Consider the following 18,512-nt stretch of genomic DNA (forward strand, 5'->3'; position numbering starts at 1 on the left):
TTGAACAGTTCGCAACATTATGCCTGCCAATGCAGTCAATTGAAAGTGTTGAGGTTTTGGGAAACTGATCTTGCTGAGAACTTGGATATACCCAAGTGTACTTGGATATTGGTGATATTGCTGCATTCAAAAATTCTAAATTACATGGATATTTCGGCGACGTTAGAGTGGTGAACCGACATGATCAATGCCTCAACCAGGGAATAGCATGTGGACTGAATAGCATGTGGACTGGTCACATCTGCCGTCCATCCTACGGCGACATTAGAGCGGTGAACCGATACTATCAATGCCTCAACCATGGAATAGCATGTGGACTGGTCACATCTGCTGTCCATCCTTACCTGGAGTCATCTTCAAGGAACTCATGTCCATCCTTAAAGTCAGCAACCCTGCATTTATTTGGAGCTGGCACCTTCAATACCAAAGATAAATCTTTTTATCAGCAAAGCAAGATGCTAGACAGGAATTTGTATCTTTTGGGATAAAAGCCAATCATAAAGCAGATCAAGCACATGTCCAATGTGATGTACCATACTCTGTTTCAGAATGTTGGTTCTGTCGAAGCAGTTTCTCGGTGCCTAGAATCATGCGAGGCAGTTTACCACCCATCTCCCAGCAGTAGTTAAGGCAGTAATTTGTCATTTGTTAATGGTGCTGGTGAAAGATCACCTACTCTTTGTGAATGACACCGTGGGATCTTTAACGTCCACCAACTAATAATGCTGACAGACAGGACACCCAGTTTAACATCCATTCAGGGGATGCTACACACATTGATGAATCACCCTACCAAACACCAGGATCACAGTTTATAGCTGGATCAGAATTCAAACACAAGCAGAACAGCCTCGAGGTGAGTGTGCATACCTCGAGGCCATCCTGTCAACCCCCAAGCACATGTATGTTATCCCCAAATATTCCTTTTGGACACATACTTGGTCATCAGCCAGCAATCAAAAATAAAGAATGATATAATAGTACTACAATAACAGTGTAGAGATTATAAGAAGAGAAAATGTAAAGGTGCCAAAGTTAGCACAAGGTACAATCCAACCTTTGGTTGCAAAAGCACAACCCCATATTTTCTTGTCATATAAACAAATGCATACTACAACAGCCAGCTCAACATTCACACATCAACAACCTATTCCATGACATAATATCATGGCCATGAAGCAACAGGATTACAACATGTACTTGGAATTGTGCTGCTTCAAAATTATATTTTTCCAATCATCTCATGTTAATGGAGGAGCTTGTACATGAATTACATGCAAGACAAAGACATTTGCAGAGATCAGTGGACTTTAACATGAATTACACAGACAATAGTAAACAAAAGACAAACACATGGTACAAGAGATTTTAACCTGCATTTCTGACATGATGAGCCAGGGGTTCAGATGAGAATGCCAGAAGCCAATCCACAAAGCTTACTTGAAATTTGTGAATTTGCCAGACATTTAGTACTGCATACTACGGTGACAATATTTCACAAGGCCTAGGATGTGTTTCTATTTTGCTCAAACTAGGTATAACATGGAGAAACCCTCAAATTAATCATTTGTGGAAGGTAGCATACTGATAACGGTCCAATAAAGTCTTGCTTCCTGTAGTGGGCTTGCCAAGCAAAGGGGTTTCTGTGGCCTTGAGGCAAGATCTGGCACGGTGGTCCTTCGAGTGACGTCCATGACCATCCTCACATTGCTGAGTCATATTCTTCAGCTGATGAATCTCTTGCTCCAATCTGCAATAATGAGAAGCAGAAAGTCCTCGCCAACCAAAGGTCAAATGTTTAACTGGTGCTCACCCAAATTAGACAGCAAATGATACTACGTAATGTATAAATTAAACAGTGTCTGTCAAAAAAACAATGTCACAATGAATTGTCATATATGAGCACACCTATCCTTTTCTTGGTCCAGCTCTTTCTCCTGCTTCTCAAGCGAGACCCTAAGGTCAGCCTCCTCCACTCCTTCAGGCAACACAGATAGCTTTCGCTTGTTCTCCCTGAGTCGTGCCTGCTCATCCAGAGTCATGCGCTGCAGCTTATAGATGAGGCTTGCAGCAGTGCGCTCTAACGCCTCCTGCTGCTGCTTTTCCTGCCTCTCCAGAATCTCTTTCTCTTTCTCCCGCACCTTCTCCTCCTGCTCTCAGCCCATGTGAGAGGGGGGGGGATCCTTGGCATAGCCATTAGCATAAAACTGATGGTTGTTTCTAAACACAATGCAATAAAGTAAGAGGACATTGGAAATGTGAAAATTCCAATCATAACATTCAATAATTTGGCACCAGGCAGCTCATTTCCTAGCAACAGGTAAACATTACATTGAGTGGAAAGATGCTTCAGAGAACATTGGAACCCAGACAGGTGGTTACCCAGCAAAAGTGAAATTCCATTCACCTGTCAAGCTATGGCATATATTATATTTTAAAGGTTGGATGAAACCAACACAAAAATCTTATGATGTCTTCTATTACCTTTACAAAAAAAAAAAAGTATCAAGTTACTGACTCCAGACTGCAGCAGTTCACTCCTCAAAAGAAAGGAAATGAGTGACACACAGTCAAGTAGTTAACAAACTGCAGGGCCTGGGCATTCATTAAAAAAAATCCTCAGGTGCATTCTCTGTGCATAGGAATCACTCTGCAAGAACAGATTCAGCTTCCTCTTTCATTGTGCAGTACTCTTGGACCGAGTATACTGTACCTCCCTTTCTTTCACTCCCAAATGTTCACACCTACTTGTATGAATTTTAGTTTATTCCGACTAAAATCACCATCAAAAGTCAATTTTAAATAACATTTTTTTATCATTTCAATAAATACACTAATTACCTTCACCATCAAAGGTGGGAGGAGGTTATGTTTTCATCCCAGTTTGTCAGTTTGTTTCTGCCTGTGAGCAGGATATCTCAAAAGGGTATGAACGGATTTGGCCAAAACATGGTTGACAGGTTGGGTGTATGACAAGACCAAATTGTTTAGATTTTGGTGAAGATCCGGACGCTATAATTTTTAAGTGATTAATCACAATTTTTAGATGGGGCCAAAAACTATACACGGCATTATGGCATAATGTCAAAACGTTGTGGATGAGTTATGAGAAAACTTGGTGGACGAGTTAGTTAGGTGACAATAACAAGTCGATTCGATTTTGGTTAAGGTCTGGATGTAGATCCAGCTTATCGGTGGGAAACAAAACATAAACTGTTCAGCCTGGCAGAGGCATGCGCTCTTGCGAGCGTCGTTCGAGTTGACCATTTAAATGTGCTAGAGCTGAATCAAATTCTAAAATCTTGTCCTAAACTCGAGGTTAACTACCTCAAACAGCATACAACTACTGTATATACAATACCAATAGAAAGTCTACACCCCCTTTCAAAATTTACACTTTTTGTTGCCTTATAGCCTGGAATTAAATTGCATTAAATCAGACTTTTGCCACCTTTATTTAAACATCGCAACCCACAACTTACAAGTGAAAAACAAATTCGACAAATTTCAAAAAATCAATTAAAAATACAAAACTAGAATATCTTGGTTGAATTAGTGTCTACCACCCTAAAAATAGCAATGGTAAATTAACTCAGGTGTAACCAATCACATTCAATATCACACACCAAGTTAATTGGCCTCCACTGATGTTAAATTGTACTTATTCTGATTATTTAAGAATAAAATCAGCTGTTCCTGGGTAGTGCAATTCACAGCAAAGACTCGACCATGATCACCAAGGAACTTGCAAAAAACCTCTGGGATAAAGTTGTAGAAAGGCACAAATCAGGGGATGGGTATAAAAATATTTCAAAGGCCTTGAATAATCCTTGGAGCACAGTCAAGAGCACAGTCATCAATAAGAAGTGAAAGGCATAAGGTACCACGAAGACCCTGCTAAGATCAGGCCATCACTCCAAACTGGATGACCAAGCAAGGAAGAGACTGATGAGAGAAGCCACCAAGAAGCCAATGTAAAATTTGAAAGAGCTTGCGACCTTTATGGAAAAGACTGGTCACTGTGTGCATGTGATAACAATATCCCAAGCACGCCAAGAGTCTGGCCTACACGGTCGGGTGGCAAGAAGGAAGCCATTACTCAAAAAAGCCCACCTTAAGTCCCATTTGAGGTATGCATGCAACTACTCCAGAGATACTGAAGCTAGCTGGCAAAAAAGTTTTGTGGTCTGATGAAAAATGAGATGGAACTTTTTTGGCCGAAATGCAAAATGTTACATTTGGCGCAAACACAACACAACACATCACCAAAAGAACACCAACCCAACTGTGAAGCATGGTGGTGCCAGCTTCATGCAATGGGGATGTTTCTCATCAGCAGGGACTGGGGCACTTGTCAAGATCGAAGGGAAAATGGATGGAGCAAAATACAGAAAAATCCTGGTGGAAAACCTGCTGCCCTCTGCAAGAAAGCTGAAATTGGGACAGAAGTTCACCTTTCAACACGACAACGATCCAAAGCACATAGCCGGCAAAAGCTACACTGGAGTGGCTCAGGAACAAAAAGATAAATGTCCTTTTGTGGCCCAGTCAGAGCCCTGACCGAAATCCAACAGAAAATCTGTGGCATTACTTGAAGATTGCTGTCCATCAATGCGCCCCACGCAACTAGACTGAGCTTGACCAGTTTTGTACAGAAGAATGGGCAAATATTGTCCAATCAAGGTGTACAAAAAGTTGGTAGAGACCTATCCCAACAGACGCACAGCTGTAATTGCTGTCAAAGGTGTTTCCACCAAGTTTAACTCAGGGGGGTGGACACTTATCCAACCAAGATATTCTAGTTTTGTATTCTTAATTAATTTTCTGAAATTTGTTTTTCACTTGGAAGTTGTGGGTTACGATGTGTAAATAAAGGTGGGAAAAGTCTGATTTGATGCAATTTAATTCCAGGCTATAAGGCAACAAAAGGTGAAAATTTTGAAAGGGGGTGTAGACTTTGAATGGGGGTGAAAATTATGAACGACTATAACTGCACTTCAAAAGTGATGTAATCATTAGAACAAATTAATAAATGAAACATGGTCAAATTTGCGTTCAAAATACAAACGGGTATATTGCATCAGGCAAACTGTGATACTAATTTAAAGATTTTCGATTGCAATTGTAGAAGGGACATCACTTTGTGAGCAATGTGTGCAAACATACCTGGCGAGCCACGTTGGTCGTGAATTCAAATGTCTGCTGAAGAAGCTGCAACTGATTCTGGTTTTCCCGGTGCTCAAACAACTTTTCCTCAGTCTCCTCCAGCTCCTGCTCTACTTGGCACAATGTCGTATCGAGATTGCCCAAACCCTGTTCCAGAATTTCCTCAGCTCTCTGCTTTTCTTCTCTGACAGAAAACAAGGTCTCATTTTTCAAACACTTTAACCGCCTCTTTTTGACCAATAGACTCTGCTCAGTGTGATGCAGTGACTCCTCTTCCTTATTAACCTCTTCGGAACCAATAACTATTCCACTGCATAAACTTTCCTGCATTTCCTCAAATACATCCTGCTCCATCTCTATGTCAGTCTCCAAGCCTTGCATCTCCAGTTCAAGTTCCGATTCGAAATTCGAAAGCACCTCCACCTGATTTTGCTTTAATTTCAGGTAAGTCTGCTCAGCTTGATGCACATTCCCTAAATCACCACTACCATCATTTGGAACTTCCTTTTTCAACAGCAAGAAAGTTCGAAGATCCTCAAGTGCCTGTTTTTTTTCATGAAGTCGCTGGTGGTTCATAAATTTGTGGAGCCCAATTAATTCCTGTTGCTCCTGCAGCTCCCCATGGATTCGTTTCACCATGGCAAACTGCTCTTGTTCCTGTGCTTCCAAGCGACGTTTTTCTGATTCGAGCTTGGCACTCTGCTCTTCTTTTTCTTGCCTTAACCGTTCCAACTCTTTCAAAATCTTTAACTTGGCAGCCTTCTCTTGATCATGCAAATCCTTCAGCCGCTGGAGTTCATCTTGCACACGCGTCTCGATCTCTTGTTCTTGTTGTACTCGCTGAAGCGCAATCTCTTCCTTCCCTTTCTGTCGCTCTTCTTCAAACCGCTCCTTCTCAGCAAGGAAGTCTTTGAATCTATTGTCAATATCTTGGCTTCTCCGTTTCAAGCTTTCTTCCTGCCGTTTCATCTGCTGTTGAACCTTTGTCGTTTCCATCCTTTGGCTCTCCATTTCCTCCTGCATGCGTTCCAGCTCTGCTTTGGCGACACGCTGTTTCTCCTCAATCTCCGCTATCTCCAACCTGTTAAAACAAGGTCAGCATAAATACGTTTGCAAGTAAATAGATATTTAATCCATTCCAACAAACTTACAAGGATACAAAGATCATGGCCAAGTAACACTTGAGAAAACTACTAAATATTTATGATTTACGAATCAAATTTGGGCTTCTTATCATGACATTAAAACATACAGTGAATACATGATGTCAAGACAATAAAAGGCAACTCGGAAAATGATCTCCAAATTTGACTTGTAAAATTAAAATAAACAACTATTTTGTTTCCTTCACATTACAAAGAAAACTAAAACTAAAAGGTATAAATGCCCAAATACACTACATGGCCAAAAGTATGTGGACAACTGCTCATCCAACATCTCATTCCAAAATCATGGGCATTAATATGGAGTTTGTCCCCACTTTGCTGCTATATCAGCCTCCACTCTTCTGGGAAGGCTTTTCATGAGATGTTGGAACATTGCTGCAGGGATTTCCTTCCATTCAGCTGCAAGAGCATAAGTGAGGTCAGGCACTGATGTTGGGCGATTAGGTCTGGCTCGCAGTCAGCGTTCCAATTCATCCCAAAGGTGTTCAATGGGTTGAGGTCAGGGCTCTGTGCAGACCAGTCAAGTTCTTCCACACCAATCTCGACAAACCATCTTTATGCACGGGGGTATTGTCATGCCGAAATAGGAAAAGACCTTCCCGAAACTGTTTCCACAAAGTTGGAAGCACAGAATTGTCTAGAATGTCATAGTGTGCTGTAGCGTTAAGATTTCCCTTCACTGGAATGAAGGGCCAAGCCCGAACCATGAAAAACAGTCCCAGATCATTATTCCTCCTTCAGCAAACTTTACAGTTGGCACTATGCATTCTGGCAGGTAGCGTTCTCCTGGCATCCGCCAAACCCAGATTCATCCATCGGACTGCCAGATGGTGAAGCGTGATTCATCACTCCAGAGAACATGTTTCCACTGCTCCAGAGTCCGTAGGGTAGTGAGCTTTACACCACTCCAGCTGACGCTTGGCATTGCACATGGTAATCTTCCGGTTGTGTGAAGCTGCTCGGCCATGGAAACCAATTTCATGAAGCTCTCAACGAACAGTGTTTGTGCTGACGTTGCTTCCAGTCAGTTTGGAACTCAGTTGTGAGTGTTGCAACCGATGACAGAAGATTTTTCCACGCTACGTACTTCAACACTCGGCGGTCCCATTCTGTGAGCTTCAGCACTTGGTGATCCCATTCTGCGAGCTTCAGCACTTGGTGGTCCCGTTCTGTGAACTTCAGCATTCGGCAGTCCCGTTCTGTGAGCTTGTGTGGCCTACCACTTCGCTGCCAAGCTGTTGTTGCTCTTAGACATCTCCACTTCACAATAACAGCACTTACAGTTGACCGGGACAGCTCTCGCAGGGCAGAAATTTGATGAACTGACTTGTTGGAAAGGTGGCATCTTATGACTTAAACAAGTTTCACATAATGCAAAGGAAGAACCTGACAGCAAATAAGCTGTTGATACTCATCATGGAAATAAATAAATACGTTATACAGTAAAATACATTTTCTTCCATATCCTACAATTGGCAAACACCAAAAACAATTCATGCCTCCATTAAGGGGCTGTCACACCTTGACGTTTTAGCCAGCGTATGGCAAGGTCTCAAAATGTATGTAAAACGCTGGCGTACGTTGAACTATTGATGTTTTTTTTTAAGTTTTGGGCGTATAATAATGTGTTGGACGTATGCATAACGTATTAGTAACGTACACAGAACGTTTTAATCACATATCGATAACTTATACCAACGAATGCTGAACGTGTTGTCGGCGTTCACAACCTATGCCCAACGATAGTCTAACTCATGCATAGCGCGCGGCAGCGTATCGCCGACGATCACGTGGCGTAGGCTATTCATAGGCTGCGGCTCGACGATTCAAATCATAACCGCACTCGACATCGAAGTGTGAAGCCGCTGTCACACCTTGACGTTTTAGCCAGCGTATGCTGACGTATGAAAAATTTGCCGAACCAAGCTGGCACACGTTGAATACGTTATGGGTAAGTTTGTATACGTTAAGAGCACGCTGGCAAACGTCGTAGTTCGCCGAGCTGTTAGACAAATTTTCCATGCTTGAAATTTCCCGACGTATGCCAGCGTACTATGATGTATGCCAGCATACTACGACGTATGCCAGCGTGCTCTTAACGTATACAAACTTACCCATAACGTATTCGACGTGTGCCGGCGTTTTAGCCCAATTTTGTATACGTCAGGCATACGTTGGCTAAATCGTCAAGGTGTGACAGGGCCTTTACACCTGTGACAACATACAAAAATATCTCTCCCGATGAATGACAATGCATTCCATTTTTGTTTTGGTTTTAGTTTTCAGACTTATGATTAGTGATCAATAGAAGAATAAATCCATCCATCCAAAGAAACACAATGCTGCTGCATATTAATAATTAAAAGGTGGAATACAACTGTTGGAACAGTAAGTTCAATGGCATAAAGGCTTCTCCATTTCAACGTAGCAAGGTCACACACCTTTTGTGTTTCAGTTTTTCCATTTCTTCTTTCTGTTGCCTTTCAATCTCCAACCTTGAATGGGGTAGGGAGGGAGGGAGAAGTTGTAGTACTTCTCAAAACTACCTTTTGGAGATCAAATAAGAAAAGTGGGTGTGTATGGGAAGAATGTGTGCAAGAGTGTGATGAAGTAAAGTGAGATGCTTCAGTCATTCAACTATCATATCAAAGCAGGAACAGCCAACGAGAATTATTATTACACTCCGCATTTTTACCCATCGCTTTGCTGACGGATTTAATCAAAAGATGGCATGTCGTACTTCACAAACATTCTGTTCTATTCACCCTATCATATGCCCAAGGTAATCTTCCATCTGGTAGGAAATCAACCAACATCACCGTTGTTGGTCATCTTTGCTGCTTATATACGGTGCGAGCAAAAATCACTTCCACTTCGCTGCGAAACTCAGTGTTGGATGCTTTGGTTTGAAGCTCCGCTTAAAACAAGTGAAATGAAACATTTTGAAAATCTTGTATTGTTCTCACTCAGATTTTAACGTCACCATAAAGCACATCATCAAGTTGTTTAAACTTTCTTTAGCAGTGAATTATATATTTTATATTTTATAGGAGAAGATGATGATTTATAATACCGACTACCATCAGGTGGCACTATGTAATGCACATTTACAGAGAGAATTGTGGTCTCTATCCCACCCTGATCTTCTTCCCCCCCCCCAGATAGAAACCATTCTTGGGGTACTATTGGGCAAAATATAAAATTTAGTTCAGTAGATTTTTAGTCTTTGAAGCATATATAAATATACAAATTTACTTTTATGGTAAAGATGCATGAGTTCAATTTTATAGTGTAGCTCGGTATCAGGTGGGAAGAAAAAAAAAAAATCGATCAAATACACTTGTACAAACTTGGAATAATCCTTCGTGTGACAGCGGAAAACATTTCTCGAATAATTGCATGATGAGCGACACTCAAAAACTTATAGGAATATGCTATTCCTTGACACCCGAGCCGCAAGGTTTTTTTGCTCATTATAAGCTTGCACGTATGATTGTTATAGGCCATTAGTTTAATGAATCTGTCATTGCGTCACTACAGAGTATACGAAAATCTAGAAGCTTGTGATGTGAGGACCAGGGGTCATAGCCCGAAAGTAAAGAAGAGTAGAGTAAGGACAGTATTAAGACAGACGTCTTTCAGTTGGAGAAGTTAATTTCATGGAATAGTTTCCCTTGAAAGGTACTGGCAGCTAAGAGAGTAGATCGTTTTAAATTGGAATTAGATAGGTACCTAGAAGCATTGGAGATAGAGGGGTACAGGGATATTGGCAGGACTTGGAAATATCTGGTGTTGGTATAGTGCAGGCATGATGAGCCGAGTGGCCTCCTCTTGCACTAAAATTCCATGTGCATGTCAAGTAATCATGGATCCAATTCATGTTGAGCATTGGGGTGTAATACACTTATGAAAAGAAGGTGCAAGCTCCAAATAAATTCAGAAACACCTGGTGGTGAGTTTGCAAAGGTGTACTGTCACATTCTACAATAGCCAAATAAGTGGCTGACTAAGTGTGGACTAAATTCCTTTTGGGATGACCTCAGGTTAGGATGACTGACATACATGACTGGCCCACAAATGGTTGCCCCCCAAGTGGAGATATTACTCATGGAGCATCGCCATATTGAGGTTGCAAAAAATATCCATTGAACTTAGAATTTCTCAAGGCAGCGTTTTCACCAACATCCGCAAATACTTAGGCACGTCCATTGACTCAGTAAGATGGGTCAAATGAAACCTCGGGACTTGCAGTCAAAAGTAATTGCTGGTATTTTGTTGCAAACTTAGAGACGCTCAATGGGGATCCAGCTCACTTTATAACTCATCTTGAAACTGATAGTTAAACTTTGCTGCTTCACTATAATCCTGAACCAAATGCAATCCATGCAATGGAAGCACAAGCACCCACCACAACCCAATAAGTTTACCACTCAACCATCAGCCAGCAAGATCACAGCTTCAATGTCCTGGGATGCCAAAGTTAATCCAGCTGACTGACTAAATGCTTCACAAAACAACAACCACAGGGGAAGATTATGGCAGCCCCATACAAAAATTGTGGCAGGCCACCAAGGACAAACACCATGAAATGTTAACCAAAGATGTGCTGCATCTTCACTACAACACACCTGTGCACAACACGGGCAATTTGTGGAGGGCACGATTATGTGAATTTGAGCACCTTGACCCCGCCCCCTCTTCCTCAATACAATAAGGAACTGGCCAGCAGTGACTATTACCTGTTTTTGATATTTGAAATTCAATCTGTGTTGCTGCTGACAAGGAAATTATGGAAGCAACAAGACATGGCTGAAGAAGCAGTCTGAAAACCTCTATTTTACGAACAGACATTTTGAAGGACAAGTATGCCTGGTGTTTGCTTCATAGTTTGTGGTGGGCTTGGGATCTTAGGATCCTGAGTTCAAATCCCACTCGGCTGTTGAATTAATACCAGGTGGGGTCGATTCTGCCTGTCCTTCCGAGGTCGGCAAAATGAGTGCCAGCTTGCTGGTATCCTGCATCGGAGTGGTGACCCATCCAGGATTGTGCCCAATAGTCAAGGAAACTGCTTAGGCAGCACCAATGCTCTGCACAGAGTATGGGCCCAATGGATGGATGGAAGGACAAATGCATTGATTCTGAGCAAGTGCATTTAACTCGAGGGACACTGAATCAAAAATATATATAAAAGGTTGTCCCATCTTAGACTATCGTTGGTATCTTATTCCTAGAAGTTTTTGACGTTGTAAAGAACCAACATCATCATGTTGCGCTCCTTTTTTGTTCATTATTGAATCCTATGATATTAAATAAGACAATTCTCTGTATGTGTGCACATATATATATATATATATATATATATATATGTTTGTCAGTTCATTATTGCATGTATGTATATCTGAAAATCATAGAAAGAAACAGGGCTCGACTGATCTCCACCAAATTTTCAACTCTTGCTTTGCATTTCCGAGCACGATCTACATTTCCGACAAGCTGCGATTTGTCTGAATCTCAATATTCCCCAATGCTAAGAGAGCGAGTGGAAAATTTGATTAGTCGAAATGGTGCAATATTTTGTCAAAGTAGAACTTCGCTGGCGGTTTTTGGAAGCGGTAAGAAGGTGATTTGTATTCTATAGTGTTCAAGTATATAATTAAATTGAAATAAAATGAATATTTTAATGGCTGTAGAAAACAAATTCAAAGGTTTACCGCCATTGATGCACCGTCTTTTACACCACCTTATTTTACACATTAAATTAGTTAATGGTACCTGTTTGTCCTTTATGACATCCCTAAAAACAGTTTCATCTTTGGAATGATTTTCAATTTTGTTTGACTGATAAACAGACGAAGGTAATTACCTTACTCTCCTCTACACTCTCCTCTCCTCTGGTTTCCGACACGGACATTTGCTTTACTGGTGTGGATATCTCTTTCTTTCGAAGTAAAACTTGAGGTGGCATTTATGCACACTTGGGACAAGATTCCATAGAATTTACCAAATTCCTGCTAAACTGCAGGTTCGAGTTGAGATATATGTTCCAATTTGTGTTCTATAGTGTTCAAAATACAATATTCAATTGAAATTAAGTAGTTCCTCAATCATAGACGGTAGACAGAGAGACCGACGGACAAAGTGAACCAACTGCTCACCCCGCTTTTCGCTATGCACTCATGAGGCAAAAATAGATATTGCCCTTCCCTCATTTTCCTGTGCCAACACAATTTGTAGATGGACACCAAACCATAGAGTGACAGCTTGCAGAGGGGCTAACAAATAATGGGTCCAGTAGACAGAGATTCAAAAATAGTCTGCACAATTCTTATTCCTCATTAAATTTTAATTCTTTGACATAACATTATCTCATGTCATAACCATTACAGGTGCTTATCCCACCTGTTGTTTTTATTTATTTTTACAGCATTAACACGTATGTTGTATATCTTATGGAATTAAAAATTATTTGGGTATACATGCATCTAATATATCAACAAGAACTGCACTCTGAAGAGCAGCGCATACCTCTGTCAGGCTGAACAGTTTACGTTTTGTATCCTACTGATAGGCCAGATCTGGATCCGGACCTCCAAAATCTAATGAGCTTGTTCTTGTCACCTACCAAACTCATCCACCAAGTTTTGTCCGAATCAGTCCACAACATTTTAAGATATCGTGCTATATATCGTTTTTAGCCCAAATCTCTCAATGGTGAAGAATTACTTGAAAAATTATAGTGTCCGGATCTTCACCATAAAACAACATCTAATCTTTTTTGTCCTTATTCAACAAACTAACAATCATCTAAGATGGGACAACCCTTACACCCAACCTGTTTTACAAATTTCGTCTGAATCCATCCACAACTTTTTGAGATATCCTGTTCACAGACAGACAGCCAGACAGACAAGCATGGGTGAAAACATAACCTCTGCCCACCTGCGGTGTTGGAGGTAATAACTTCTTTTTTTTTCAAACAATCATAAAATAAATAAATGCACATTCACACACCAAACCAAGCATCAAGACTTACCCAGGATTATAAAGCATCACAGTGGAAAGATTTTCACAAGACTTGGAGAGGTCAGTCATGGACAGACTTAAGGCAGACAGCATCCCGCTCTAAGAAAACAATGCAATGCAATTTTGAGTACGAGTGAATGAAAGCACAGAAGGAATCCTTATTGATCGGACAAACCATCATCTCACTCAAACCTAGAAATATAATCTTAAACAAATAATTTGTAGTCGACTAAATCCATTTTTATAAAGATTCCATAATCATTTGAAAGTAAATGCAAGGGCAAACAAATTCAGTTTTGTTGTTGTTGAAAAATGTGAAGTTTTAAGATTTAACAATTCAACCACAACTCCTTCATCAGGGACTATGCAAGCCCCTTGTGCTGAGAAATGAAAAACCTTATTGGAAAAGTAGGACAATAAAACCACAGTGAGCCACATCTAATGCAGGTATGTGCCACCGCACTCATCTTGGAGGGATTTTAACACCTGGAAACAAATGACCTGTACAGTCCCCTACAAAGGCCTTCACATGACCAAAATGATTGAGCTGAGCCTTTCTTGCCTTTGCCAGGACAGGTTGTTGTGCTTTTGCTTTCCAACCTGAACTTTCACAATTTTTGTGAATTAAAAAATAATAATAATAATAATTGGACATACTTTTCTTTTCTCCCTGAGCTGAGCAGCTTCTTTCGGATTGTTGAATCTGAACATAGTTGTCCTTCCGAGTAAAATCACAGCTCCTGAAATCAAGTCAAATGTCATTTGGTGTGCTTATGTGGCCACACATAATCAAGCGAGGTTTTATGGTTTCAAATTTAACTGCCAAAAACAAAATTATAGGTGTAAACACAAAAATATTTGATTATCAAGAAATGAAAAAGAGAGACGAAGAATAAAAGTTTCCTGAAGGAGCACAAAATAAAATGTTTTCGATGGCCACAGAAAACTGCTTAGGAGATGAACGAAAGCTTGGGAAAGTAGAAGTGATTACGTAGTCAAAGTAAAACTATAATTTGGACAAAAATTCAGACATTGTGGTGTTGGGGAAATAAAATGGTTAGACATCCACCGTGAAGGATTACAAAGTGCTGATGTAAGACAGAAAAATATTGCCTGCTTTTTATGGACCTTCGATCGAATTGAGAAAGGTTTGGCCAATTTTGGGAAAATAATAAAGATTTCAGAAAAAAAAAACTCTTGAATTATTCAGTTAATCTCCCACTAAATGAAGTGACCAGGAGCCTCTGTTCTGTGGAATGATAAACATATTTCTTCTCCGATTAAGTGCCTTTCAATCTACGACTTACCCCATCCATCCATTGGGACCATAGTCTGTACAGAGCATCGGTGCTGCCAAAGCAGTCTCCTGGGCTTTTTGTCACAATCCTGGACAGGTTGCCACTCCGACACAGGATTCTCGAATGGCTCAATCATCCCAGCAAGCTGGTACTCATTTTGCCGACCTCAGAAGGATGACAGGCTGAGTCAACCCCACCTGGTTTAATTCAATGGCTGAGCAGGATTTGAACTAAAGACCCGAGGATCCCAAGCCCGCCACCCTAACCATTAAGCCAACACCAGGCATAATCTACGACTACTACTACCTTAAGGATGCCAATTATTCCCACCTTCTTGTAGGGTCTTCTATGAAAAAAAAACCTGTAAGTGCAATTCTGTTCTGTTCAAACACCCGAACATGAGGAAACCTACAATATCTGAATGAATGTACAATTTCCTCATCGTAATTGAGAGGCAAAAGCATGCAATATCAGTGCATTTTTAATAAAAAATATTATTTTGTGTCAGATTCAGCCATAATTTGTTGACGTTTATGGTATTCAAAAAAAAAAAAAACGTAAAAGTATCAGAGACCTTGACTTAGCTGTGTGGGCTCTGTCACAAGCTGCCCATTTACAGAGCATTGGGAGCCATCAAGAGGTACAAGAGTAACCACTGCATTATTGTTCTCAAAAAAGCAGTGCACCTTCTCCAGATCAGCAGCATGCAGGCCTGGCCAATGTACAATCACAAGAGGCAGGGAGGTGCAGGGGGAGGTGGAAACCACACATCATTCATAACTTTCACCGCTTTACAACACATTCAGTTTTATATCAAGAAAGAAGACCCATAGAATAAAAACAATTTTGCATAATACAATGCTTGGAGATCTGCCGGTACTATGTATACATTTCTCTAATTTTTACGGTGTACTGAATTGGAAAAGCAATGTTTCCATTATATTTCCATTCCTGTTGGTAGCAATCTTAGTTTTCAAAATGGCTCTCATTAGCCAGTGCATGCATGAAGCAAAAGGCAGGATTAAACGATTGGTTAAGTGTGTGTGTGTGTGTGTGTGTGTGTGTGTGTGTGTGTGTGTGTGTGTGTGTGTGTGTGTGTGTGTGTGTGTGTGTGTGTGTGTGTGTGTGTGTGTGTGTGTGTGTGTGTGTGTGTGTGTGTGTGTGTGTGTGTGTGTGTGTGTGTGTGTGTGTGTGTGTGTGTCCAGAAATGTCGGTTTAGGATCGAGGAACAAAGTACTTTCAATTGAATGTTATATTGTGAACACAAATTGGAAAATGAACCTGGAGTTTCGCAGTACTTTGGCTTTACACGCGTCATGATCGTGCATGCGCAGAGAGGAGTAAGGTAAAAAAAAAATTTACACTGTCTGCCAACCAAACAAAATTTAAAATCATTCCAAACAGGAAATTTACTGTTTTTAGGGATGTCATAAGGGAGACAAACAACAGGCACAAATAATTAAGGGAACATGGTAAATAATGTGGTCTAAAAGAACAAAAGAAAAAAAACATCAATGCTGGTAAACTTCCGAAAAAAAAATTTCTACAACATTTAAAATCTTTATTTTATTTCATTTGCATTATATACTTGAACACAATGACAACACAAATCACCTGTTTGGCACTTTGAAAAACTTTCCGTTTCGCAGTACTTGGACAAAATATTATGGTATTTTCCGTCGTCTCGACCAATCAAATTTGCTACTCACAGACTCCGCCCATGTCCTTTTTTCTCAAGACTGCACAGGGTTAAGGTGTTCCTTGAACTCTCCAGTTTCGAACCTGTGTTTCCCAATATGTTGGATTCCAAGCAATCTGGCCTCTTCATTTTAGTGGTAAATCTACATTTGAGCATAGTGCAATCATTGAAATTGAGGCCGCTATCATGATTTCTCATAATGCATTTGCCATTGCAAAGGAATTCCTCTGTAATCTAATAAGTCACACCTGTCACAGATCAGGGTTCCTGCACCCGAATAAAAAAAAATTCCATGAATTTTCCATGACCAAATACTAAAATTCCATGACACTTTTTTTCCAGGACCACTGTACACAAATGTGTAACCAAACTATTTCAGTTTCATTTCTGTACTGTACCTCTTATTCAGAAGCTGTCATAATCCAACATTTAAGAATGACAAAAATAATTAGAGTTGCACTCTAAATGTATGCATCGTGTTCACTACAGTTTTACTTCTTCTAACATTGGAGTAATTTTCTTCTCAATATCTTTCAAGGTGGCTGGCAGGGTAGCCAAGAGGTTAGCACAAGTCTGTAAGCTGTCTAGCCTGGGTTTGAATCCCGACCCAGCTATTAAATGTCATCCTGGTGGTTCACAGGGAGGGTGATTAATCAATGCGTGTGCCGTCCCTCAGATGGACGTTCAACTGGATGTCCATCTGCCGGCATTAGTTGTTGGATGTCCTTCAAGAAGAGTAGGCGAGCTATCACCGGCAGCCTAAACAAATTACAAATTTGTGCCTTCCCCGAAAGAGGGCATAGCATCAACAGCCACACACCGCACAAAGCAAATGATGTTACCCAGTCATACGAGGCATACAAAAGTGCTCGATGGTTTCCGACACGGATATTTGCTTTACTGGTGTGGATATCTCTTTCTTTCGAAGTAAAACTTGAGGTGGCATGTGGTCTATGGAGCAACCTGGTCAAAATGGTCGGTATTTTGAAATCCAAAATGGCCATCATACAGACCACAAATGGAAACATTGGTTTTCTAAATCAGTACACCAAAACGTTATGAAAATGCATCAGTTTGCTAATCTCAAATATTTGATTGAAATTATATAACACTGGACTAATTGTTGATAAACCCCCAAAATCTAGTCTTTTACATTCACAATAACATGCATCATATCCAAAACAAAACCTACAAATATCCTGCTCATTTTCCACATCTTCCTTTCCCGCATATGTCCTTCCTTCCTGCAAGAACACACAAGAATTAAAATCAATAGGAAAACACCACTCCAATCCATGGTTTCAAACAGGCCTGCAGTCACCAAACCCCAATCACTCACCTTGAGATGATAGAGAATGATTCCTGTGCTGAGTAGATCATCATCAATGCCTATGAGGTGTGGAAGTTCAGAGTCTAGTACTACGCCAATGCCTTCCATTCTCAAAGCAAGTGTCTGCTCCTGGATCACAGTCAAATGGTATATTTTGGAGACACAATTACAAATCTAACAACAAACAAAGTTATTCGTATTTCAGTTGTGCATCAAGTCACAGAACAAGAGGTATGTATGTTTTGACATTTTTGCGACTGCAAATCTGCGACTGGATTATTGGTCCTTCATGACGTATATACGTATTGTAAATCAGTATTCCGCTGACTGACAATGTAAACGTGGATGCTTCAGAAGTTGAACGTTCTACAAGAACAACGAATTATTTATAACATTTCTACTTTGATACAGGCAAGCCTAAATGCAGGTATCCGTTCATTTGGAATACTGGTCGACACATACAAGAACCATGACAAAGGCCTACCCGAAGTATATTCTGAGTTTCATTCCATTTATTTGTCCATTCTTTGGTCAACTCTTCCACCTGAAAATGAAAAATGATAACGGTTGAAAAAGTTGTGATGAAAATAAGTGCATGTGAATTTTTAAAAGCGAAACTTTACTTACCCTAGCCTCGTTCTGATGCAGTTTCCTTTCCATGCTTAGAGCTGTAGGCGAATCCAACAAAGCATTCTGATCAAAGGAAATAAGGGAAGGGGGGGGAGGTGGAGGCAAGGTAATATACATGCAATAGGTTGTGTGTACAAATGGCTACACAAACTCTGCACTGCAAAATGGAAGCATGCATTAACAAAGGTAAATGTATGGGA

General features: G+C 40.4%; 1 protein-coding gene across 3 annotated transcripts in view; it reads right to left on the minus strand.

Annotated features, from left to right (window-relative positions):
- The window catches only part of KIF16B (kinesin family member 16B), a 131,061-nt gene that overhangs the window by 60,130 nt on the left and 52,419 nt on the right, over positions 1-18,512 (minus strand). For 2 of the 3 annotated variants that reach the window (XM_085889351.1, XM_085889352.1), the window contains 11 exons: positions 18,310-18,375; positions 18,167-18,226; positions 17,692-17,811; positions 17,545-17,596; positions 15,228-15,365; positions 14,013-14,095; positions 13,366-13,454; positions 8,774-8,827; positions 5,167-6,247; positions 1,909-2,150; positions 1,586-1,750 (listed from right to left, as the gene is read on the minus strand). In XM_085889351.1, coding sequence (XP_085745477.1) covers positions 1,586-1,750; positions 1,909-2,150; positions 5,167-6,247; positions 8,774-8,827; positions 13,366-13,454; positions 14,013-14,095; positions 15,228-15,365; positions 17,545-17,596; positions 17,692-17,811; positions 18,167-18,226; positions 18,310-18,375 — 2,150 coding nt within the window. The remainder of the gene's footprint in view (positions 1-1,585; positions 1,751-1,908; positions 2,151-5,166; positions 6,248-8,773; positions 8,828-13,365; positions 13,455-14,012; positions 14,096-15,227; positions 15,366-17,544; positions 17,597-17,691; positions 17,812-18,166; positions 18,227-18,309; positions 18,376-18,512) is intronic. The other variant, XR_015060327.1, reaches the window with a different exon arrangement.

The sequence above is a fragment of the Eptatretus burgeri genome, chromosome 7 (assembly GCF_056783735.1).
Source record: "Eptatretus burgeri isolate ZD-2024b chromosome 7, Ebu_testis_v1, whole genome shotgun sequence".
In the NCBI taxonomy this organism is placed as follows: Eukaryota; Metazoa; Chordata; class Myxini; order Myxiniformes; family Myxinidae; genus Eptatretus; species Eptatretus burgeri.